Source organism: Pangasianodon hypophthalmus, chromosome 25 (assembly GCF_027358585.1).
Source record: "Pangasianodon hypophthalmus isolate fPanHyp1 chromosome 25, fPanHyp1.pri, whole genome shotgun sequence".
Classification (NCBI taxonomy): domain Eukaryota; kingdom Metazoa; phylum Chordata; class Actinopteri; order Siluriformes; family Pangasiidae; genus Pangasianodon; species Pangasianodon hypophthalmus.
In genome coordinates, this window is record NC_069734.1 from 1422660 (window position 1) to 1443187 (window position 20528).

General features: G+C 37.8%; 1 protein-coding gene across 2 annotated transcripts in view; it reads left to right on the plus strand.

The window, feature by feature from the left end:
• Positions 1 to 430: 430 nt before the first annotated feature.
• The window catches only part of cdh8 (cadherin 8), a 125070-nt gene continuing 104972 nt past the window's right edge, over positions 431 to 20528 (plus strand). Inside the window, exons 1-3 of one of the 2 annotated variants that reach the window (XM_026937736.3) lie at positions 431 to 762; positions 1487 to 1669; positions 2261 to 2689. In XM_026937736.3, the coding sequence (XP_026793537.3) occupies positions 2432 to 2689 (258 nt within the window). In that variant the 5' untranslated portion in view covers positions 431 to 762; positions 1487 to 1669; positions 2261 to 2431. The remainder of the gene's footprint in view (positions 763 to 1486; positions 1670 to 2260; positions 2690 to 20528) is intronic. The other variant, XM_026937737.3, reaches the window with a different exon arrangement.

Genomic DNA, 20528 nt, shown 5'->3' on the forward strand with positions numbered 1-20528 from the left:
TTGGCTCTGCAGATGTATGTTTATTTATATATTTATTCATATATTTATTTTTACAATTTAATATTATTTATCCAGTGTAAGTCACAGAAACAGAACACACACACACACACACACACACACACTCTCCGCCTCTGTACAAAAATACAATTTTAATCCTGGGACAGAAACGAAACAAGCAAGCGTGACGAGAGCTGTGACACCCATGTGTGTGTGTGAAAGAGAGAGAGAGAGAGAGAGAGAGAGAGAGTGAGAGATTGAGACAGAGAGAGAGAGAGAGAGAGATTGAAACAGAGAGAGAGAGAGAGAGAGATTGAGACAGAGGGAGAAAGAACCTCCCTAAAAGTTGTGTATCCCCTCGTGCAAAAGCCTCTCTGAGCAGAAGAAAGAGAGAAAGAGGGATGGATGGATAGATAGATGGAGTGAAGCTCAGCCCACCTCACACACTCCTCCTCCTCCTCCTCCTCCTCTTGCACACACACACACACACAACCAACACATGCACACACTCGCGCGCTCAGCTCGCAGCAGCCTGCCGGAGCTCCTGACACGTGCACACACATCTCTAGCAGTCCGCACTCCTCCGTTATCCTGCTTCATTCTCTCTTCCCCCAAACACACACACACACAGGCACACATACACACACAGTCTCTCTCCCTCTCTCTCTCTCTCTCACACACACACACACACACACACAAACAGAAAGCGATGAGGCTTTATTTCTGAACCAGCCCTCGACAGAGGAGACGTCGCAGCCGGATCGGGTAAGTGGCGTTCAGCGTGAACAGGTGCATGAACGAACGCAGTGTGTGTGTGTGTGTGTGTGTGTGAGAGAGTGAGTGTGTGAGAGTGTGAGAGTAGGAGAGTGTCTGTGTGTGTTTCAGCTGCATGTTGTATGTTTGAGCCTGTGATCAATTGATCAGAGATGGAAACAGACGGACAGTTCGAGCATCAGGTCGCATGACAGATTAATCCACCATTTACTGATTGGCTTCAAGTCCACTCATTCCATCATCATCTTCATCACCATCATCACCTTCATCATCATCATCATCATCATTGTCGTAGTTTGATTTTAGTTACTTGTGTAAAAGTAAAGCATCATGTTGTGACCTTAAAGGTGAGTCATCTTTGTGCAAATGAAAGAATTGAGAGTAAATAAATTCAGGACTGCTGCCTAATTTGTTTTTTGCTGCATAGGAGATTTGGTAGTATTTTTTTTTTTTTTCCCCAGATGGGGAGCTGTCCGTCCCTTATGGTGCTGAAATCAAATCCGTCTCTCTCTTTCTCTCTCTCTTGCGTTTTTGCATCAGTTCTTTTTGTTATTGGCTATGAACTCCATATTACTTCACATGCATTTCATCCACTTCCTCATTTTCAGCAAAATTCCCTCCATCTTGTACAAAGATAATTGTTTTTGGTGGCACTTCTGATGGCAAGTAAGCTGCAGGATAATTACGATGATGATAACTTCATGTTCACATTCAGATCCACACAACATCGCCAGAGCTCTCATTTTGAACCTCCTCACCTCTGAGGAACAGTCGTTGGATTCCTACACTTTCAATCCTCACTCCAGCCTTGATTTGCACAGCGTCTCGGATAATAAGACGCTGCGTTGTTGAGAAACATCCAACCTCTCTACTCTCTCCATTCTGCATCATGCTTTAAGTATGTATTGTTATTTAATGATCATTTTTTTATACTTCTTCATCCCTAGCTTATAGGCTGCAGATCATTGTCGATCCCATTGAATTTAAGTTGCATACATTATATCGATTTCTGAGACGCTCATGTCGTAATTAAAATATCACATTTTAGAGCACAGCCTAATAGAGTGCTTGACAGCTGAAGAGTCGGTGCGGCTGCTGGTTCAGATTCCTGCGGCCATTAATAAACCAGGAAAGCAGGGAAAGCCCGTGAGAGGGATATTTTATGGGATTGAAAGGACATTTATTACTCGGATAGTGTTTAAAATCTTGACTTGGACAAGGACATTTACAGAAGGACATCTTGTTACTAGGACAATAAAAGAATGTTTGATGTTTTTTTTTTTAAACAAACCTGACTTATGTATTATTAAAAACACACACACACACACACAGAATAAATATTTGTAATTACCTCTAAACCTTCATGAACAGCTGGATCTTGAATCACAGAGGTCTTGTACAGAGTGTTGACCTTGGATCTTCCTTCCAAAATATAGAAACTCACTCTAGTAATAATTATTTCTCATCTCCATTTCTCCCTCCTTCACAGGAGACTGACGCTCGATGGATTACGTTTTTTTCCCCGCTCAGGAGGCAAACCTCAGCTTTTCCATGACACCATGAACCCGAGCTTCGGGATACGAGGACGGAAAGAGTAACGAGGTGGAAGAACTGGAGTAAGAACAAGAAAGGAGAGAGGTAGAAAAGCCGGACTGTGAAGATGCCGAAACGGAGAGAGGAGATGCAGAGAGACGTGTGGACTCGGATCTTGCTGGCGTGGATTACCTGTGTATGCTTCGGCTCCTCAGCGCCGTTTGTTAACCAGTCGCAAAGTTTAGAAACAAGGCCGAGTTCAGAAAGTGAGACTTCCAAGCCGGAAGGACGACGCGTCCTCCATCGGGCCAAAAGAGGATGGGTTTGGAATCAAATGTTCGTGCTGGAGGAATTCTCTGGACCCGATCCGATCCTCGTTGGCAGGGTGAGTGGTTTCGTTGTCAGCTGGATGTTAAGCTTGCTTATCAAATAGACAAAAAATGTTTGCTTTAAGAATGTTTGTACAGTTGGGGTACTTGGGACTGAATTGGAAAAAAAAAGAAAACTGGCTAGGAATTCTCCAAAGATAGATTAGCTTCATGAATTAGTTTCAAGATTCAAGATGGTTTATTGACACTTTCACCAAATGTGCAATTGGGCAAACATTATAAACGTTCTTGAATATTTTGGTGCAGAAGATTAAGAAGTTAAGACTGAGATTGCACATCAATCAACGGATTGTAAATAGAAATTTGGCAAACTGGGAGGCAGGAATTTGGACCTAATTTGATGGGATGTTATGGTGTCTGGAGTCAGGAGTAGCTCTGGGGCTCAGTATGGATTATCTAGATTATTTATGGATGGTTTAGAAGCTTCTCCTTTGGGTCTTCATGCTCTCTGGTCCACATCAGTGAAGAACTTGGTTTGGAAGTGCATGGAGGTGAAAGTTTTGATTCAGGGACACCATAAGGGGGAGCTCTGAATCATTCAGGAGCCCCGGAGCTGAGCAGAACCTGTGTGTTAAAGCAGCGTGTGTTGGAGTGGTGTGGGATCACCAGCTGTCTGTTAGAGTTTCTCAGCAAGTGACAGATTTCCGGCTTCTGTCCATCCCTCGCCTGCGGATGCACAACAGATGTAATAAAGGTGGATGAGAAAGAGATGTTTGGAGTAAATGATGTTATCGTGAGTGTGTGTTCCAGTGTCTCCGGGATGGTATGATTGGTTGGTGCTCTTTAGATGCTGTCATTTCATCTCTTCATTTCAGAAACTGTGAGTCATGTGGGTGGAACTTTAACCTCAGCAAGCGCAGGTTTTGGAGAGAAAAGCAACCGAAATGCCGTGTTTGTGGTGAGATCGCGGTGAAAGTCAAACTACAGACACCAAAATCACTTTAAACCTCCACTAGAGTATTGCATTTTCCTTTCTTCTATTTTCTTTTTTTTCTTTCTTTTCTGAGCATCTGCTCTTTTTTTTACTTTCCTGATTTTTGTTTTTTTCTTTCTATTTTCCACTTCCTTTTTTACATTCAGCTTCTTCCTTTTCCTCTCATTTTTCTCACTCTTCTTCCTCTTCCCTTTCCTCTTATACTCTTATCCTTTCTGTTTTTCTTTAATTTTCTCTTTTTATTTCTGTTCATATTTTTCTTGTTTTTATTCTTTCTTTCTTCCTTTCTTTCTTCTTTCCTTTTCTTTCTATTTTTCTTTAATTTTCTTTATTTCTTGTATGCTCATGCATGCTCTTTTTATTCTTTTCATTCTTTTTACTTTGCATCTTCTTTTCTTTTCCTTCTCTTCTTTTCTTTGCTTTTTTTATTCATCTTTTTATATTTTCCTCTCCTTTTCGGTTTATTTTCTCCTTTTCATTTTTGTCAATCTTTTTCTTTACTTTCTCATCACTTTTGCTTTCCTTAATCTATATGTTGACTTTCACATTTTTAAGCTCTACAGTTTCAGTGTAAATCATAGTTTTGTAGAAATCTACATTTTGTATTTTTTTGCAACATTAAAATGAGAAACCTGAGGAGCTCTTCGGTGGAATCTGGTGGAACCCTTAAGTTTCTATGTGGAACATTTTGGAAAAGCATATTTCATTATTATCAAGTCTCTGAAACTGGAACTTTTGTAGGAAGCAAAGTACCCGTGACTAAACCGAGAACCTTTTGAAGAACCCCTTTTTCTAACAGTGTAGTAAGCAAAGAGTCTTTCAGGCTATGAGCGCTAACCCAGAGAGACTGCTAAGCCCAAACAACCTCTAACCCTAAAGAACCACTAACCACACCACTAGCTGTAGCTTTATTCCTCAACCGGCGAAAGAAGAATTCTATAATTCTACAATCAAATCCACGAACACGAGGCAGTATTACTGTTGCGTATCCATCAGGCGGAGTTTGGACGGTGACATATTGCGTTTTGCCAGTGGATCGTTTAGCTTAGTGCACTTCGGGGCCGGAGTGCTGATTGAGGTTCCGTCCTCAACCTCAGCGAGGTGGAAAACGCTCTCCGAGCCCGAAGTTTGGCAGCGGATCAGCTAATTACTCTCTCTCTCTCTCTCTCTCTCTCTCTCTCTTTTGCTCAGCTTTTAATGCCACACAAGCATGTGAAGTAAATACAAGCTTTACACTTATGTTTTTTTCCCAACATCACAGGGACACAATAAAACGTCCTTAGGCGGCGTATCAATTTTTCACGAGCGGCAATTAAAAGGCCTTTTTAAATGGATCGTTGTTTCTTTTGATCAGCAGAAATAAATAAACAAATGCAATAAGCACACTCGATCTCCGAGGTGAATTAAGCAGATGCTTTTCCGGCTAATTCTGCTGTCCTAATGTGACTCTCGCTGCGTGAGTGTGATGGAAAAGACCACAGAAAGCTTAATACGTGATGAATATTTCTTTCTCTGACTCTGTTTGTGTCATGACTGTTTTGTGCCAGAAAATGTGTTCGTTCTCAGGCAGGATAATTGAGCGATTTGGATTCTTGGTGAGCTGCAGTGGACTGAGTGCCATTTTTATATCACTGGTGTTTTATTTATTTATTTTGTATTTCTTCTGTGCAAGGTTAAGTGCTGGTGAAGAAGGTTTCTTGCAGAGAGCAGATAAGTGACACATCGCAGTGAGATAGGAAGTCGTTGCATGGCAGAGGAGATTGAAAGCCTTTCTGCTCCTCCATGATCACTCCCTCCCTCCCTCTCTCTCTCTCTCTCTCTCTCTCTCTATCTCTTCTAATGTCTCCTTTCTCCCTTCATCATGTGAGATTTGCACTCAGAATTTCCTCATGCTTTCCGTCTCACTAATTATATAAAATGAATAAAAAAATGAATCAAGTTTTGTGTGTGTGTGTGTGTGTGTGTGTGTGAGAGAGAGAGAGAGAGAGAGAGAGAGAGAGTGACTATTTTGTCCTTGTGATGATAGTAATAGAAAATGATTTTGACCTTGTAGGGATACGACGCTGGACCTTGTGATGAGAAGTGTATTTTTCATTTTTACATTTAAACTGTGATTTTAATGGCTAGATACTGAGGTTAAAGTAAGCTTTCAGGTTAAAGTTGAGGGTTTATTGAGGTTGGAATTAGTATTACTTAGGTTAAATTCTTAAAAGCTAAAAGTTAAAAAAAGTTAGTGTGAGTAAGTTTAGAATTAGTGTAATTGAGGTAAAAGAGGGTTAAGGTTACTGTCATGGAGTATAAAATTACAGTAATTCACTGTAAACTTCGTGTTATTTTGGTTAAATGTAGTGTTACTGAGGGTAAATTTAGTGTTTTTTCTGTTAGAGTTATTATTATTGAGGTTATAGTTAGTGCTGCTGAGGTTAAAGTTGGTGTCATTGAGGTTAAGGTTACTGTTCTTTAGGTTAAAGTTAGTGTGATTTAGGTTAAAGCTAGTGTCATTGAGTTTAAATTTGTTTTTTAGTTAATGACATTTAGGTTAAAGTTAATGTTATTTAGATACAGTTACTGCTATTTAGTTAAAGTTAGTGACATTTAGATAAAAGTTATTGTCATTGAGGTTAAATTTAGTGTTATTTAGGTTAAAGTTAGTGTTAGTCAGGTTAGATTTAGTGTTTCTGAGGTTCAAGTTAGTGTTAGTCAGGTTAAATTTAGTGTTTCTGAGGTTAAAGTAAGTTTTAAGGTTAAAATTGAGGGTTTATTGAGAATTAGTGTTAGTTAGGTTAAAGTCTCACTGAGGTAAAAGTTATAGGTAGTGTTGTTGAGTTTAAAATTAGTATTATTGAGGTAAAAGAAGGTAAAGGTTACTGTGGTTAAAGTTAGTGTTACGGAGTTACTATTATTTAGTTAAAGTTAGTGAAATTTAGGTTAAAGTTATTGCCATTGAGGTTAAGTTTAGTGTTATTTAGGTAAAAGTTAGTGTTGCTGAAGTTATGATCAGGTTTTCAGAGGTTAAAGTTTCAGTTTGTGCTATTTAGGCTAAAGTTAATGTTAAGGTTACTGAGACTAATTTTAGCACCTTTGAGGATGAAATTGATGTTTAATTTTAGAATTTAATAAAATCTCAGTATTTTTAGGTCCAGTTATGTAAAGCCCAATGTTAAAACTCTACATTACAAATAGCTCTTATGAATCAGCATGCTTATTTATTTATTTATTTTTCCACTCTACTTCCTCTAGGCCAGTGGCTGTGTGTTGATTATGGAGGATCCTCTGGCCGAGATTACACCCGCTCTGTCCTTTAGCTTTGCTGAGGTTTAATTATGCACAGAGCTGCTGTTCTGTCAGTGTGAGTGTGAGTGTGTGTGTGTGTGTGTGTGTGTGAGAGAGAGAGAGAGTGTGTGTGTGTGTGTGTGTGTGTGCTTCCCTTCAGCACCAACTGCCTGTCAGAGAGAACAGTTAGTATAAATGTGGAATCAGGGATGGCACCGACGGTAAAGAGAGAGAGAAAAGAGAGACAGAAAGGCAGGATGATGGCTTAGGGATAAATAGAGGAGCAGAAAGGGGGAAAAAAGATAGAAAAATGAAAAATGACAAGAAGAAACAGAATAGTAGACAGAGAGAGGGGGAGAGCGGGGAAGACAGAGAGACAAAAAAAAGAGAAAAATGAAGGAGAGATATAAAGACACCATTCTGTCTTCTCCTTCTCGGTTGGAATCAATGCAAGTGCAAATCAGCATTGTGTGTGTGTGTGCTTGTGTGTGTGTGTGCTTGTGTGTGTGTGTCTGTGTGTGTGTGTCTGTGTGTGTGTGTGTGTGTGTGTGTGTGTGTGTGCTTGTGTGTGTGTGTGTGCGCGATAGATCGAACACACACAGCGTTCACACTACAGCACCAAAAACACACATGAAGAATCCAGTCACACAGTAAATCACTGCAGCAGATATTCAGAAATATTCATTTTAATTTATAGCACAGATGATGCAATGATGTCATGAATATTAATTAGGGTCACATGATCCAGCCTCTCTCTCTCTTTGCTCTGATCATTATGTACAATACGAGGTTGATTTCAAGTTTCATCAGTTTCATCAATGCTGCTGATTTCTGAGACGTTTTAACACAGTTGGCTAAAAGGGCTATTAGAACTCATTTACATATTCAAATACTGTTCAAAAATAAAAAAAGAAACAGTATTTACATATCCGAAGGTTTAAGATCCTAGGATCTATTTTTAGTGAATAAACAACCGCTTGTTGAGACTGAACATTTTGCCTAAATGACTCGCCATGCATGATGTAGGGAAAGGGCTTGTGTCATTTATGGCACATTATTAAATTATGCAATCTTGAATTAAATATAAATAATTTAAATAATGGAAGAATAATGTTTACCCTCATGCTGTTTTCCAGATATTTACAAATTGTAATAAGCTTTTATTGGAGTTTCTCTATTTTCTGTGCACGCTATGTAGTGAGCATGTATAGTGAATGCGAAGATAATTAGATTTTGGTTTCACGTGAATCAAATGTTTTATGTAAAATATAAAATATCAAAAAGCTAAAAATATCAGCAGCAAGAAAATATTACTGGAAATACATAAAGTAAAACAAATTGCTAAGATTGAAGTGTATAATGCAATAAAATTATAATGAAATAATTAAATAAAATAATAATAATAAAATAAAAGTAATTGAAATAATAATTGAAAATGAAATAAAAATCATTTTGACATTTTAAAAAAAAATTCATTTCAATAAAAAAAAAAACAAGTGACAATATTTTCAGCTTTTGTAGATTGTAGTGTGACATGAACACACAGGCCCTGATGCAAAAACATGCAAACCTGATAACATTCACATTTCATTATTCAAATGAGTCAATATTTTGTGTTTGCCTTAATGAATATGCAAATTTAAAATAGAGGACAGAATCAATAGAAAACAATTATTATCACCTGCAGTGTGATTTACTGCAAAGTAAAAGTCATTTCAGGAACAGAGACTGCGTGTAAAGGAATACAACCGAAGGGCAGGTAGTAAAATTAAGGAAACTTGTTTCTGTCAAGTAAATACAATTAAAAAATACTATATTACAGTACAGTTTTTCAAAGTTAATTCAAAATTTAAAAACCTTAATATCACTGTGGTAAAGTTGGTTATATATTTTAATATTTATCTCACATTTATCTTCTAAGAGCATTTAAAGAGCATGTGAATTTATTTATTTTTTCCACTTTATATTTTAACAAGTTTTGGTTTCAATTAGTAACGAGAACAATTAGCTATACAAAAACTCAATTTAATATTTCAATTTAATAATGTTTTTGTTTAGTATAAACTTAATATAGACACTAGTTAATCACTCATTTTAGGCTTAATCAAATGCAAAAGCATTATATCACATTAAACATTCTGTGCTTACAATTCAACGTTATTTTTTAAAGGAAGCTCACAAGAACGTAACTTGATCGCATTTTCAGTTTTTGTAAGATCAGCTGATTTGCATAACGTACAACACAACATTGAGACAGAAGATGACAAAAAGACCTTTTTGTTGTTTTGTTTTAAACTTGTGATATTTCCGTCATCTCCGTTCCCTCCATCAGCATCTTTTACGTTCTGTAATGATGGCAGATTACAAAGTGACAGCTTTATTTTCTGAAATAAATAATCAAAAGCAAGTGAAGGGGGCGGAGCAAATCGTTATCTCTACACAACAAAGATGCAGTAAATACAGGTCTGTTTACATCGTGAGTTTGATTATGGGAAATGGGAAATGTCAAGGAGATTGTTTCCATCGCAGTCTTTTATTTTCTCCTCTTCTGGCTGTAATTTGGCGTAATGCAGGATCAGAATGGATAATTGTGGACTGTGTTCTTGTTGTCTCTGTGCAGATGTTCTGTACACAAAAGAGGAGCTTCTTATGCTTTTATCTCACATGGGAATTTTACTTATTTGTCACAGAGAGCATTGATAAGAAGCTATTAATATTCAGGAGGCCGGGGCGAAGTCGTGGGATCCCAGCGCCTGTCGGTTTCAGCGAGAGAAAGTGACTTTGATTATTTATTCAGCAAAGAAAATGGATGTGTCTTTAAACAACGTTTCCCTTTGGTGCCTCCAACAAGCCGCCTGACAGCACAAGATGGATAATGTGCTTGGCTTATAATAGCGTGAGCTACACTATAGATTTTCTCACTTTTCTTTTCCCTGAAACTAAGGTGTGATGGTCTTTTCAGGTGGAGAAATCGTGTTAGCTCTAGAACTCACTGGCTGATGAATGTGTCTGGTGTTTACAGTGATGAAAGGACCAAGAGCAAGCTCTGAGTCGAAGCCTCTCCAAACTTTGTTTTATACGATAAACAATTGCTGTGATACAAAACTCGTTTAAGTAAAAACACTCGGTGTAATGCTGTTATAGGATAAAAAAAAATCAACCAGAGTTACTGTTACTACCTGAAATGGTCCTGAAGTGTTTTATTCCTCTTCCAGCACAGAAATTCAACAATTTATTTTTTTAAAGAATATCATCATACTGTTTATAAAATGTACATTTAAATAAAAACTAGTAATAATAATAATAATGAATTTAAATCTATATCTGGAATTGAAATGAATTTGATTTTTATCTGTTAATAGTTATATTTAATGTTGTGCGAATGTCCGTGAAACAGTTTAGTTCCTGTTCTTTCCTGGGTAATAGGAGCCATGAAGACTTTCACCAGTCTCTCTTTTTTTCTATCTCTTGAAATTCACTCATTCATTAACCACTTTATCCTGGTCAGGGTCATGGTGGATCCGGAGTCTATCCCAGGAACACTGGGCGTGATGCAGGAACCCACCCTGGATGGGATGGCAGTCCATTGCAGAGCACGACGTACACACACATTCATACCTACTGGCAATTTATCATAACCAATCCACATACTACCATGTTTTTAAAGGTGAGAGAAAACCAGAGAACCTGGAAGAAACCTGTGTGGACATGGGGGGAACATGGACAGGAGTTCTACAGGATCGAACCAGTGACCCTGGAGCTGTGAGGCAGCAATGCTACCTCCTGTGCCACCATGTCCTTCTGCTGAAGTTACAAAGAGAAAAAGACCCACAGCTTGTTGTGTTGCCAAAATCTTTTAAAAAATGCAAAGCGTAAACTCCTCTGTCCTGAAAATGTCAGAAAACCTAAAATTACAGCTTTACCCCTGACTAATCCATTTACGTGAAGAATCAGCCATACACGTCCCTGAATCATCCATACACGTGAATGAGCTGTTACTATAGAAACAATAACGTATTCGCACAAACACATTAAAATAAACCTGTGATTTGCAGCTGCACTACTTTCAGAGCTTCTGGATCCAGAAATCAGCAGCACTGTTGTGTAAGGAAGGAGAAACTCCTTAGCCAGCATTTACAAAAATATGTCTTGAGATTTGTCTACAAATTAGTTTGGCAGAAAAAATGCTTCTGTATAAATTGTATATATGAGCCACAATGAGTTCCCAGTGAACATTTAAAAAAAAAAAGCTAGCTAGATTCAGTTTCAATCACAGTCATTAAAGCATAAACAGATCCAAAAGAAAAGGAGAATAAATTGAGAAATTCATTCTTGCTTGCAGCTGATAACAAATTCAGCACAGAAGCTACAGAAAATACTAGGAAATGAATCATGGAAATAATTTGACCACGGCTTTGAAATAAATCAGTCTTTATACCTATAGCACTTTTGGTATGTTTATTAGAAAGTTCTGCAGAAACATTGCAACCATAATTAGGTTAGTATCTTCTACCACAACACTGCATCCACCCAACAAGCTCCATGACATCTTCCTTATATTCTCAATTCAATCCTACAACTTAACCTTGAAATATTCATTATGTTATTATTAATTACATCGGCATATTAAATATGGATTTCTTTCCTATCAAATATTAATTAGCAGTGCTCTGTCATTTGGTAATGAAAGCCTGAGTGGATTAGTTTCATGGAGTTCTGCAGAAACAGGATATAAATCTAATGTTTGCCTGCATTAGAGCTGCGCTGAGTGCGTTTGCAGCGTTTTGGTCGCTTTGTCATGCGAGGGATGAGTGAGCAGGAGTTGCGGGTCTAAGCGGATTTCTCTGGTATCCTATAGCTAAACGGAGACAGCCAGGCTGATGTTAAAGATATAAGAATATTCCAGTTCTCCGTCTTTTTCATGTTAACCAGCAGCAACATGTCAGTTTTGCTCTGTTGCACTGACAGCACTGCTGAAACGCTGTTGGAGTCGCTGTGTTTTTTTTTTTTTTTAAAGTACAAATACAAAAAAGAGAAAAGTTGCTTTAAAAAATAGAACTACACATTGTGCTGCTATCCTCTCCTTGTTTTCTAACATCTTTTTTTTTCCTTCCTTACTTCAGCTCAGGCAATATCACACACAGCGATTTGAGATGCTGTTTTATTTAGCGCTGTTAAGTTATGAATGCTGGATGCTCTACTTGTTTCTCTCTTTCTTTCATCTTTTCCTTTGTTTCTCCTGACTGCTGAAAGCTGAACTTTGCTCTGAGCTGCTTTACCTCATGCAACGCATCAATAATCTACCACCTCACCACTGATCCACTCCTGAGAATCACAGCTCTGGATTTCACCTGCTGTTGAGGATTTTTCTCCCAGAGATTTTCTTCTCGGGTGAAACATTTTCATGTTAGCGAAAGACCAAACTCCAAAAAAATGGACTCTTTTTGTTGTTTACACTCAAACCATCTCTCAACTTGTCGATCTCCCACCTCTAACGAGAGACTCTCACACTTATTAAAGTGAGCTGGTCGATATGTTGGTGAGAATTGGCCCACCGGGAGGCGCTCTGGTGGTGGTGGTGGTGGTGGTGGAGGGGGAGATATGATTTGTATGGAGGCCAACATGGATGGAGAAATCAGCACCATTGATTTTAAATATAATTTTCAATCAGAATAACCTGTAACTTGAGCACCTCATGGTTATCAACGCAGATTACACTGTACCCATCATTCTTACATACGAGACTGAAATTAGAAATGTCGAAATAGCATTAAACTGTTAAAAAACTTCGAAACTCTTCATTACGAAACCTTGCTTGAAGATGGTTTTGACACCATTAGTGGATCCAAATGGAGTTTAATGTGTTTCTAGTGGTCTGTAATGGTAATTTAATGGAATTTCATGAAATTGCTAATGATTTCTTCTAATTATTATTTTTTTTATTTATTTATTTTTTTGGATGTTGATCATCTATCCATGAAAAATGACTCTGTTGGGTTCTGGTGCTATTGATTAGTAATCAAAAAAAATCTCTAATGGAATCTTGGATGGAAACGATTAATCCAATGTGATGAAAACTTGGAGATTTTCCAAATGGACTGTATTTTTTTTTCTAGCAAGAATGGTTGTCTTTGGAGTACATTTGCTAAAAAAAATAGCTAGCCTGCATGTAGCTTGAATGCTAGATTTACACTGAGAAGTGGCTAAACCTAAATAGATAAATAGTTAGCTACCACTGTTCTACAAAACTGAATATTATAAAAGCTTAACTAGAGTAGCTACATTGCTCACAGCACCTAGATAGCATACTAGCTCAACATGTCACATCTATTAGCATCTATTTGTGAGCACTAACTATGCTATGATTAATATGTCTTTATTTTAACCCATTACAATTGTTTGTAATGACAGACAAAGAATTCTTCAAATATCATAGCTAGGTTGCTAAGGAGGGTATTAGCAAACAAATTATTTACCTAATTTCTAACATATCATGATCTCAATGAAAAAAACAAAAACAAATGCCTGTTAGCATGACTATCTTCCTTTAAGTGGTATCATGGCAGTATTAGCAGATTGGTGACTGAAATGTTAAAGATTAGATGCTAATGAGGGTGTTAGCGGAGGAATTAGCAGAATAGTTGCTAATCAGCAACAAAGACGGTCATCATTAGCATCCATCTGTGAGTGTTAATTCAATCTCTGATTGAAATCAGGCTTTCATTTAAAGATGAAGTAGATCTAAAGTAGCATGAGCTTCTGTTAATGTGGCTATAGAATTTTATGTCTCATGATAAGTAATTCTTCAGTTATCTTGTCAGATGTGACTAAAATGTTAAAGTTTATATGTTAAGGAATGTCCTAGCTGAGGAATTAGCAGGCTAGTTGCCAACAAACACAACGACGATCATCTTCAGCATCCATCCGTGAGTGCTAATCAAACCAGTGACTGATATTGAAATAAAATAAACAAAGAGGTTAAAAAGCAGCCTCATGTTAGCAGGAATACATATATTTTGACCAATATTTATGCTTTTACAGCTTGATGTGACTGAAATGTTAAAGACTGAATGCTAATCAGGGTGTTAGCAGAGGATTAGGAGCCTAGTTGCTAACCAGCGATAAGGAAGGTGATTTTTAGCATCCATCTGTGACCACTAATTCAATCTGTGACTGATGTAAAGCTTTAACAATATTTTTCATGGCAGAAGTGACTGAAAAGTTGAAGATGACGATGGGTGTTAGCAGAGGAATTAGCAGGCTAGTTGAAAGCAAGAGAGATAAATTTACCGATAATCAAACTCAAAACTGAAGAAACTGACTTCCTGTTTGCATGGATGACTTTAATTTAAACAATATTCATTCTTTAAATGGCACCGTGACATAATGGATGCTAATGATGGTATTAGCAGGGGAATTAGCAGGATAGTTGCTAACACGACACAAAGACGGTGATCTTTAGTGTGCATCTGTGACCGCTAATCCAATTTGTGACTGAAGTCATGATTTGGTTTAAGATTAAATAGATTTGAAGGAGCTTGAGTGTCCATTAGCATGACTGTATCAAGTTATGTTAAAGTTAGGATGCTAAAGAAGATATTAGCAGAAGAATTAACAGCTTACTTGCTAATGAGAGACAAAGACAGTCATTTTTAATCATCCATCTGTGAACACTAATCCAACATTTGATTGATATTAAAATAAAAGCTAAAGAGGTAAAGAAAACAACCACTTGTTAGCATGAATATCTTTATTTTGATCAATATTTATTCTTTTGCAGCTTGATGTGGCTAAAGTGTTGATGATTGGATGCTAATGAGGGTATTAGCAGAGGAATTAGCAGGCTAGTTGCTAACCAGAGATGATTACTGTCATCTTTAGCATCTATCTGTGGCCACTAATCCAACTTAGGACAGAAAGCATGCCTTTTTTTGAAGCTGTAGTTGAATTAATGGAGCTCAAACGTCTGTTAGGATGATTTTATGAATTTCTGTTAAAGTGTGGATGCTAGGGAACGTATTAGCAAATGATTTAGCAGGCTAGTTGCAAACTAGACACAAACACGGCCATCTTTAACATCCATCTCAAGCTGAAATAGATTCGAAGGCTCTCAAGCATCCGTTAGCTTGAATATAACAATTCATGATGCATAAGGAGCCCTTTTTCATGCTATCACGGCAGGATTAGCGTCGGAGCAGCAGAAATAAACATGTTTAGATGTCTGGATGTTTAAATCTCCATCTTGAGGCAGTTTCTGTGAGGCTTACAGTCTGATTTACTCTTCTTTTGAGCTTTTATTGTGCTCGATTCAGGGTGTTATTTTAGCCAGGAGCTGTAGATCACATACAGAAGGCTTTAACCGCTAGGTTAGCTTTCTCTCTCTCTCTCTCTCTCTCTCTCTCTCTCTCTCTCTCTCTCTCCGTTGCTCTTTCTCTCTCTCTCTCTCTCTCTCTCTCTGTTGCTCTTTCTCTCTTTCTTGGTTCTCGGTGACTGTAATAAATGCCGGGTCGCTGCTCCGAGTCCAATTGAGCTGTAGGATCACATTAACGCCTCCCTGGACCGGGCTGACAGCTTGTCTATTGTGCCATGTTTTTGGCTTCGTGCCCATTAATAAGTTTTGTGGCCGCATGTTTTTTTTTTTTTTTTTTTTTTTTTTTTTTTTTACTGGAGTGTACTCAAACTAGAACATATTCCTCGACTCGAATGCCTTTCCGACGCAGCGTTGAGGTCACAGTGTGACTGCAGTTACACACAAAGGCCTTGTTCTTGCTGTCTCGCATTTCATTAAATATGTATACAGGGCAGCGTTTAAATAAATAACCGCTGGCATTTTATTTCGCTCTCTTTTCTCTTCTCTCTCTCTCTCTCTCTCTCTCTCTCTCTCTCTCTCTCTCGCTGCATCCTCCATTTCTCACTGTTCCTCTAAGCATCTCATTTCTGCATTTTACTCACTCGTACATGCAGAGAAACTGAAAAGCAGCAGGAGGTAAAACGACCTGAAACGAGCTAGCCGAGAACTTTTTCGGTCACTTGTATGGATTAGTGGATTAGCATCTCGTACTTTTGTTCATGTGAATTTATCATTCCAGTTTAATCCTATTCTCAATCTAGCAAGTGACAAATCTTAAGTTTATTTTCTATGTACGACGTCATGATTTCAGCGCGACACGACACGGATTTCAGACAGAAGCAACATTTGAATCGATATTTTCTCAATTCTAAGCAAATTAGGTATGATGTATTAAAGCAACAAATTCAAACGATTGGCTGGAATGAGTCCTCTGACCAATCCTACGATGCGTGTGGTCCGACGTTTCTTCAGTTCCCCACTCGCAACTTTAGTTCCTGAAGTTAGTTTCTACTTCCTGTTTAATGCAAAAAGTTAGAAGAAAAACTGATAGCGTGGTTTTAACTTCTCCTGTCCCATACCACCTCTCATGAAATGTGTACAGAGACGTTAGGAAGAAAAATAAAGCTTGGAAGGAAGCTGCAGAGATCACTGTTCATGTATTATAATATACAGTTAATGTTAATGAGGACTTATTAGCAACATTAGCATCGAAGCTCCAGTGCAGAAGTAAAGAAGCAAACGTCAGACACCAAACACGTCCTGGCAGATTGCATTTGGGGTAAAAGGGGCATTTTTTAAAATAAAAATTGTAATTATTTTATTTATTATGAGTAGAAAGGTTTATTATATAAAGAAATCTATCTATCTATCTATCTATCATTCAGTTTGTTCGTTTGATATATTCATATATTTTATAAAAAAAAAAGTAAATCAATCAGTACATATATATATATATACTAAATAAATAAATAAATGTAATTTTATTACATTAATGAGTTCTTTTTTATTTAACAAAAAGCTACTGGTATGTTATGTTAAAATTATTGAAAATCCTACAATCACATTATTATTATTATTATTATTATTATTATTATTATTAATTGCTGAACTGTTCCTAGATATTTCTATCAGTATTTTAAGAGTTTTGGGAAATAAAAGAAAAAGGAAGAAGGAAAATATCTCCCAAATGAAACAGACTCACTATAAGAAAAAAAAAATTAAATAAATAACAAATAGAAAAAAGCCACTAGCAACTCTTTCTATCTCTCTCTCTCTCTCTCTCTCTCTCTCTCTGTCCCCCTCTTTCTCTCTCTCTCTCTCTCTCTCTCTCTCTGTCCCCCTCTTTCTCTCTCTCTCTCTGTCCCTCTCTCTCTCTCTGTCCCCCTCTTTCTCTCTCTCTCTTTCCCTCTCTCTCTCTCTGTCCCCCTCTTTCTCTCTCTCTCTCTCTCTGTCCCCCTCTTTCTCTCTCTCTCTCTCTCTGTCACTCTCTCTGCCCCTCTTTCTCCTGCTAAACCCTCTCTCTCTCTCTCTCTTTCTCTCTCTGTCCCCCTCTCTCTCTCTCTCTCTTTCTCTCTCTCTCACTAAACCCTCTCGCTCTCTGTCTCTCTCTCTCTCTCTCTTTCTCTCTCTCTCTCTGTCCCCCTCTTTCTCTCTCTCTGTCCCTCTCTCTCTCTCTGTCCCCCTCTTTCTCTCTCTCTCTCTCTCTCTCTCTGTCCCCCTCTTTCTCTCTCTCTCTCTTTCCCTCTCTCTCTCTCTGTCCCCCTCTTTCTCTCTGTCCCCCTCTTTCTCTCTCTCTCTCTCTCTCTGTCCCCCTCTTTCTCTCTCTCTCTCTCTCTGCCCCTCTTTCTCCTGCTAAACCCTCTCTCTCTCTCTCTCTCTCTCTCTCTCTTTCTCTCTCTGTCCCCCTCTTTCTCTCTCTCTCTCTCTCTTTCTCTCTCTCTCTCTGTCACTCTCTCTGTCCCTGTTTCTCTCGCTAAACCCTCTCGCTCTCTGTCTCTCTCTCTCTCTCTCTCTCTCTCTCTCTGTCCCTCTTTCTCTCTCTCTCTCTCTCCCCAGCTGAAAAGACGACTTTTTTTTTTTTCCTCCCTCAGTGTGTGTGCAGCTACTGAGACAAGGTTGTCCGTCATTGATTAAATTCGAGCTCGGTCAGCTTTGTACAATGCAGTGAGTCAAGTGTGTGTGTGTGTGTGTGTGTGTGTGTGTGTGTGTGTGTGTGTGTGTGTGGTCTTGCTCTCTAAAGTGGCTACATTGAAGTCTAAATCTGTTTACTCAATCATTTATGAAAAAAACACTTAAATCACTTTGTTTAAACTCGTTATTGTAGAAGCGGTGATGAATTCTGGATTGTGATTGGACAGATCATTCACAAGGTCATGTGCAGCTGATGCTCCAGATAAATGAGTTTAAAAATGTGTGTGATTGTTGATAAGGTGAAATTTTCTGTGAGGAGAGATGTGTTTATTTAACATGTATGGAAGGAGTCTCCAGTGTCAGAGCTTTGTAACAGTCAGAGGTAAAGCCTTAAGTTTAAGATTTCTGATTTCTTCAGGACAGAGGAGTTTACGCTTCTTTGTGGTTTCTCGGTAACGTGCGTAACAAGCTGCATTTTTTTTCTTATTAACTTAAAGAGAGACGAAAAAATGAGAGGTGAGGGAACGATTGTTCGTAGCTGCTATAACGTAAGTGAGAACTTGTTTAACGGATGCTCCACAACGTTAAATGTAACTGTAAATGGATAAAAAGTATGACGTGGTGTTGTTTAGTAAAGAAAGCTTGTAATTGTTGGTAAAGTGCCGTGGTGTAAGAGGAATAACACACTCGGGGACGTGCTGTTATAGGAAAATAATCAACTTCGGGGTGGTAAGAGTAACTCTGCTTCATCACGCCAGCCTGCAGTTGATGAGTTTCCTGTAACAGCACAACACACACAGTGTAAGCCCTTACTTAACTGAAAATGTAAATGTGTCGAATGTTTAAAAGAATGTTTGCTGGATGTTACTGAGAAAAAAAAAGAAGTATGATGTCATTTTTGAATAAATATAAAACTGTAATCATTGGCAGACTGCTGTGGGATTAGAGGAATTAAACACTCGGGGATGTGGAGATAGGTTTTATTCCTCCCACGTCACACTAGCTAGGTGTAACCATGGCAACCAGCAGTAACAAGTAGGCGACTTGACGTGACGTGAGGTGAAAAATCGCTGCTTTAGGGTTAGTCAATGCTAAACTGGTCACTATTGACTTCTGTTACTTGTTAGCTACATTAGCAGTGTAGCTTTAGTGCAAAGCTAAAGAACAACAACTTGTCTTTTCATTTTTGGCGAATAGTTTGAGATTAAACAGTTTACTCTTCATGTGTTTTGGTTCTATAGAATAGACTTTCGGTTTATTGTGAGCGAATTATTTGATTTTTTTTCCCCCAGTAGATAAAAAGAGGCTCCAAACCCAGGAGAAATATCTCCCTGCTTCCTGCAGAGGGGAAACGGCGGTGCTGCTATTGACTTGTTTATCTCTTAATGTCCCATTTAAAATCTGCTCTCGGGCGGTGTTTGGACTAGCAGCCAAGAGTGTTTATTCATTTATCAATTTATTATTTCCATATGTGCTCCTCTTCCTCGTGCTCATACAGACTCATGGACTATTTTTTTTCAGTGATATGAATTAGATCTTGATACAGGAGCTCGTCTCAACACGCAGATTCAATCAGCGATGAACAACGAATCTGATTCTCAGAAGCGGAAATAAAAGAGCTTCTTTAATTTAAACTATTCGTAAAAGGATTCTGGTTAACGCAGTGTGATTAAAACTCATTTTTAATTAATATGCCGCGTGTCCCAGAAGTAATGGTGCAGTCAGAGATTTCATATCTAATGCATACGCAGCAACCCGTGACCTCATTTCCTCCTATAATTCATTTATTATTTTTTTCCGTCTGCCTCAATCTGTAGTGTTTCTCAACTGTTTTTGCTTCAAGTTTAACAAACATTTAAAACAGATACCGTTCTTGAACTGATTTCTCTCTGAAAAACTTCACTGTCTCTTAAATGTCTTCACCCTGCTAATAAAACCACGTCCTGCGTAATTAACCGCAAGTCCGTTGTTGCGAAGCGTCCTGACAACGTTTCAAAAACGTTTACAATACAGAACCAAAACAGGACTAAATATGTCCATTCTTTCCACGAATCTCCTCATAATGTCGTATTTCAGAACGTATTTATGACAGAATGTATTTATTCCTGTTTTTAATGAAGTTCATAAAGTTGCCACAACGTTCTTTTAATGTTTTCTCTATAACGTTATCCAGCAGTAAAGAAACTAACAGAACAGCATCCCTCGTTAACTAGCGACCTTACAGGTGTTTCTCAAATGTATTTACACCCTCAGTGGTACCTAGAGGCGCTACTAAGGAGAATTAATGAAAAAAATAAATAAAATCAAGAATTTTAAGGAAGAAATAAATAGTACAGGATTTAATAAGTAACTAAGTAAAAGTTACTTATTATACTTACGGTTAAGTTACTGAGCAACAGAATTGGCTTTATAATTAAACACATTATTGTTGGTGTAGGGAGTGAATAATTCTGAATAACATATAAGGTTTTTCATTTATAAATAAATAAATAAATAAATAAATAAATAAGCTTTCTACAAATACAAGTAAAGAAATACCTAGGGGAAAATCTAACTTAAATTAAAAAAAAATCTCCAGTTCTAAGACAAAATATGTAGTAACAGAATTTACACCGAATTCGTTTCCGAACCCTTAAGGTTCTTCTAC